Source organism: Somniosus microcephalus, chromosome 2, assembly GCF_052327205.1.
Source record: "Somniosus microcephalus isolate GS21.2 chromosome 2, FLI_Smic_1.0, whole genome shotgun sequence".
Lineage (NCBI taxonomy): Eukaryota > Metazoa > Chordata > Chondrichthyes > Squaliformes > Somniosidae > Somniosus > Somniosus microcephalus.
In genome coordinates, this window is record NC_140988.1 from 237,891,014 (window position 1) to 237,897,013 (window position 6,000).

Sequence of the window (6,000 nt, forward strand, 5' to 3'; positions counted from 1 at the left end):
AGACAAACATAAAAGTATAACGGAAGTCCATTGTTTCTCCATCTCCCTCATCATAAAAGGTTACAAGATTTTTTTTAATTTTTTTTTTTTTTTTTTAAACTATGGTTAGACTGGTAGCAGCAATCCTTGGCATGGTAAAATCCCAGGCAGTCTTGCATTTAACTGTCCATTACCCAAAAAGACTAAAAAATAAAAAGACCAAATGTATTAGTTACAATTGTTCCATCTATGATGGATGAAAAAAAAAAAAATCCCCATAATCCATGGAGAATAATTAACAGGGACACTACTGTCAAGAGCAGTTACAATACATATTTACATGTGGACTTGAACAAACAAGCAGCTTTATTTTAACTTTTTCCAGATTACAATTTCAACCTAACCTTGTAATCCTGACGCTACCTTTTTTAAATTATATAAATGAACAGTTGGTTCAGGGTTAACATAGTACTGCTCTTAACCTTCTGCTGTGTATAGTGAAAACATTTAATTTTTAAATTACTTGTCATAAAATCCTTTGGTTTTGTTTTGCATCAGCAAGCATATTAACATTGATTGATGTGATGCTTTAATTTTTTGTACTTTAGGGCTCAGGCTAATGCAGACTCAATGGAGCTTAAAATTGGGCTTTACTAATGCCTAAAGATTAAGGGTTTTGGTACTCAACGAGGACAGGGATGTTAGTGCTGAAAAGTGGAATCCTTTCCAATTTGGCCACAGTGGGAGCACGAGGGAGATGGAGAAACAATGGACTTCCGTTATACTTGGTATCACATTTCTCAAAAATGTTCCAAAGAGCATCAAAATAAACTTTGAATTGAAGTTACCACTGTTATGTGGGTAAAAGCAAACAAATATGTGCACAGGACACAGAATTTCTTGTTCTTTGAACAGTACCATGGAATTTTAAATGTCCACTTAAACTAACAGAACAAGCAGCCGAGACTTTGTCCGACAGCTCATACAAAAGATGGGAACTCTGAATGCAGCACTCCTTCAGTACTGAACTAAAATGTCCTTTTAGAATTTGAATTTTAAGAAACCTAGATTAAGGGTCAATGTACAGAACACCACTATGGTAAGATTGTAGGAGAGATGATGAGATAAATTAGGTTGATCACTAACTTAATTAGGATTGAGCAAGACTGCAGTTTCTGTTTAGCTATGAAATACATAATATAGGGCTACCTCTGGCCAAGCAGGCATTCTTGAACACACTGCTTCCATATCTTCAATTGCTTCTTTGAACAGTTGAAGACCAGCATATGATTCAGCCCTGTAGCTCTGTAGGGCAACATCACTGGGTTCTAGAGAAATGTAAAAGAAATGTTAGGCACCCAAAAAACTGACATTCAATATTCTGTATAAAACTAAAAGTTTCAGCACAGAACACCAGTGCCAAAGCTTATCTCACTACTTGTGTCTGTGGAACTCTCTCCCTTCTGTGCAGAAGTTCAATTATCAGACTTTTGATTCAGAGCTATTGGGAATATGCATTACGCTATGGGAAATCTTACTTGGCCATTGATGTCCCAGTACAACTTTTCCAGGACATATATAATCGACAGTTGCACCTGGTTGTCACTGTTAGCTATGCAGTATATTTGAAGTGTGAGAAAATGTATGCATATTCAGGACAGGTTAAAACACTTCAGATGATAAGCTACCAACATAGACGAGAAAAAAACCACGGTCCATCTAGTTCGGCTTCTACCATCCTGGTAGTCGCACGTTACAATAAATGGAGTCGTTGACTAATCACAGCAATCAAGCTCTATAAATTACTCTACACGAGACCCAGACATGAGGCGAGAAAAACCCCGTGGTCGAAAGCTTTGGTAACCATAGGTGCAAAGTCACCTATACTTCCCAAGCCTGCTACGCTTGCCATATATATCATCTCAAATTACTCCATGTATCCCAAAATACTAATTTCTGAAAATCGGTTTATTTGCATTTGAATGAATCAACACTATCTGTTTCTACCATCTCCCTACAGAGCCTGTTCCATAGATTTACTTGCTTACTGAATTAATGTTCCTGCAGAGTTTGAATTTACCCCCCCCTCAAGCACAGACAGCATCCACTAGTTCAAGTGTTCTGAACAAGGTGAAACAGCACATCATGGTGCACATTAACTAGTCCCTTTGGAATCTTAAAAGCAACAAAATTGTATTACCTCTCAGCCTTCGCTTTTCCAGCAAGAGCATGCCCAATTTACATATCACATCACAATCTAACCCCTCCATATTTTGTGTTACCATCTTCTGTATCCTTTCAATAGCTACAATATCCTTCTTGTACTGCAGCGACCAGAATTGTACACCGTATGCCAAGCATGGTCGCAGCAATGATTTATAAAGGAGCAGAATCAATTACCTCACTATCCTGGCTCAATATTGACTTTTTAAAATACATTCCAATAGCTTATTTGCTTTATTCACCGCCACTGAGCATTGTTGCAATCGCTTCAATGAGAGAGTGGAGCCTAGATCAACTACTTGCCTCAGTTAGAAGTAGTGGATAAAAACATAATTCAGTACACCCAAGGGAGCAAAACTGGGACTTCTTGTTCTGCTTGATTATCAACCACCCAAAACCCCACAGAAAGGAATATAACTTACCAGCTGAATCAAATTTCAGTCATTTCCACAGGGCTCTCCATTCTCTTACCATAACCCCCATGGAAATTCTACCCCCCTATCAACCAAGAGGAAACTGCTGGTAACTACATTTAAATGGCAGGTTTAAGATAACCAGACTACATAAATATACAAACTCATGTAGCACAGATTTAAAAAATATTCAATAGACTGCACAATTTGAATTGTTTATGCCAATATTACTAAACTTGATCCCATGCTCCCACAAGTACTGGGCAATACAAGAGTTTTCCAAATGTTGAGAAATTAGCTGTTGTAATTATTATTGTTGACTGCTCATTATATGGGCAAGTGATTTGGTCTGGCAATCACATTCACCAATCACCCCTGCTCCTATCCCTCCCTATCTCTGTGACCGCCCCGCCCCTTCCCTTGGTACTGGAGACAACAAAAATGTCGGCTTCTGACTCAATGATGAATCAGATTGATCAGTCACTAGATCCTAAAAAGGTATATGGATATATCTAGTCACAAATACATCTCGTCACAAAGACATACGCAATTCTAAGATGTCCTTATTAAATAAACGAGGAATGTTATTTTCCAAAATCAATTTTATATTATTTGTAGGTTTGTACATTTTGCATCTTTCGGACACACCCTGACGCGCATAAAACATGCTGGGCAGTAATTTTGACATTTAACATGAGTTCCATGTTTACTAGACTTACTACTTACACATCATATTTAATACTTTCATTACCACAGAAGCGTATTTGAGACAGTATCCCCTACAAGCGCCACTCAAGCGTATCTGATTTCACGTCTTTTCCGTGAAATGCAAGAAAATGCCGTGGCAAATAAACGCGGGTTTGGTGCGGACAGAACTGTAGCGGCGCTTTTTGAAAACAAAGTATGAAACTTTGTACAAGTAACTGGAGAAAATGTTTACATAAGACCGTCGCCGTCTGGGAAGACTGCAAGCTCAAAGCTATTGTTGTTTAATTTATAGTATAAAGGATCTAACTGAATAAAACAAAAAAAATGCAAACACTATTACTTAAAAAATTTAGCACTCAATCTCCCAAAGGGGACTAATTCTTGCGAAGAGGCGTGTCCCTACCAACCTTGTTATAAAACACGCACAACTCCTATGACTTCACCTGCATTACACAACCCTGCGCACGCAGCGCTCCGTTACACAACAAGTCCGCTTCGTTACAGAGGTCCCGGGGAAGGAAGTGAATGAAAAATCCCAGCAAATCTCAGAGAGCCACATAAAAGTACCCCTCCCCACAGATACTCACTCAATTCCAGCCGCTGCAGCATCGTTAACGCCTCGGGAAAGCGGCACTCGGCCAGCAGCTCCTCCAGTTTGACTTTGTCCCGAGTCCGGCGCGCCTCGGCCGGCAACCACTTGGCCATCAGGTGGCAGAGGATCACGTTGGAGCGCAGGGAGCACGCCTCGGCCGCCGCCTCCCCGCACAGCGGGCACCGGGGGCCCCGCCGGAGGCAGCGCCGACACCAAGTGTGCCCGCACCGCAGGGTCACCGGGTCGGCCAGTGGCTCTCGGCAGCCGCCGCAGTCCAGGAGGCCCCCTCCGCTCGGTGGGCCATCCGTCTTGGCTTCTCGGGTGCCGGGACCCCCTGCTCGCCGTTTGAAGTTGTGCAGCAGGCAGTCCACCAGGCTGCCCAGCTGCCCGGGCTGCAGAGGTCCGCGGCTCATGGCCCGCCAGCACCGCTCCACCGCCTCCCGCAGCCGGTCGGCCGAGACCAGGCCCGCCGCTCTTTGTGGAAACAGGCACTCCTGGCCTGCGGCCGCGAGCCCCAGACTATCCCGCGGCTTCCTCATCGCCGCCGAGTCGACGGCCCCATTGCAGCCGCGCTTCTCTTGGCTCGGAAAGGTCGACATCTTCCACTGACTGTGACTGGACTCGCGCATGCGTGCTCGCGCTACCTCGCCGCACGGCTCGAGACCAACCGCTGCCGCTCCGCACGTGACCGCGCAGCGCCGCTACCATTGGGCGAGAGCGGGAAAGGGGGCGGGCCGAGCGTAACTGTTACAAAACAGCTGCGGCAAGTTTCATAACATCCCAGACTGGAATAAGGGAATGCACGTTATGGAGTGTTTTTTTTTATAATCCTAGATTGCCCCAGTGTCACTAACCGAAAACCAAACCTAAATGTTCCCCTTTTAAAGGGCACAACTAATAAAGGAAACTTATACAACTTAAGAAATGTATCCCAGGCTGTTCAGAGGAGGAAATAGAGGCTTTGATCATCATTTTCCAATCCTCTCTGGCTACAGGTGTGGTGCTGGAGGACTGCTAACAGTGTTTAAAAAGGGAGGAAAGGATAGACCGAATAATTACAGGCCAGTCAGTCTTTCCCAGGTGGTGGGCAAACTGTTGGAAAAAGTTCTGAGGGACAGGATTAATCAAGCATAGATTTGTTAAGGGAAGGTCCTGTCTGACTAACTTGATTGAATTTTTTGAAGAGGCAACAAGGAGGGTCAATGAGGGTATTGAGTTTGATGTAGTGTATATGGATTTTAGCAAGGCTTTTGATAAGGTCCCATATGGCAGACTGGTCACAAAAGTGAAAGCCAAGGCAAAGTGGCAAGTTGGATCCAAAATTGGCTCCGAGGCAGGAAGCAAAGGGTGTCTTTGTGACTGGAAGGCTGTTTCCAGTGGGGTTCCGCAGGGCTCAGTACTGGGTCCCTTGCTTTTTGTGGTATATATCAATGATTTAGACTTGAATGTAGCGAAGCCCGCCCAGAGCGACGGACCTGGGAGTGAGCAGTGAGTCGAGCAGCAAGGCTTAAAACCGGCAGCGAGGCCCGCCCAGAGCGACGGACCTGGGAGTGAGCAGTGAGGCGAGCAGCGAGGCTTAAAACTGGCAGTGAGGCCCGCCAATTCAACAGCGGGGGAGAGAGGTAAAAAGTAATCAAAGTGTGACGTCACCAGGAAGCAGGTAAGTGATTGGTTGGTGAGTATTTCTCTTTTTTAAACGTTAACTCTGTGGTTTATAGTTTCTAAGGTCTCTCTGGTGTAGAGGGGACGGTTGGTAAACCAGTTAACTGTAGTGTAATTAGTGGGATTGATTGATTTAATTTAAATTCGATTAATTAAAGGGTAAGTCATGGCAGGACAGCCCGGCCACGTGATATGCTCCTCCTGCGATATGTGGGAACTCCAGGACACTTCCTGTGTCCCTGACAACTACATGTGCAGGAAGTGCATCCAGCTGCAGCTACTGACAACTGCATTGCGGCACTGGAGCTGTGATTGGATGCATACTGGAGCGTTCACGATGCTCAGGACATCGTGAATAGCACGTTTACGGAGTTGGACACACCGCAGGTAGAGGTTGGACAGGAAGAAAGGGAACAGGTGACC

The 6,000-nt window shown here is 44.3% G+C and overlaps 1 protein-coding gene across 1 annotated transcript in view; it reads right to left on the bottom strand.

Moving 5' to 3' along the window:
• The window catches only part of lonrf1 (LON peptidase N-terminal domain and ring finger 1), a 31,371-nt gene extending 26,783 nt beyond the window's left edge, over positions 1–4,588 (bottom strand). The window contains exons 1-2 of the mRNA XM_085970480.1: positions 3,911–4,588; positions 1,189–1,307 (exon numbers count right to left, since the gene is read on the bottom strand). Of these exons, the coding sequence (XP_085826606.1) occupies positions 1,189–1,307; positions 3,911–4,544 (753 nt within the window). The 5' untranslated portion in view covers positions 4,545–4,588. The remainder of the gene's footprint in view (positions 1–1,188; positions 1,308–3,910) is intronic.
• Positions 4,589–6,000: the final 1,412 nt, after the last annotated feature.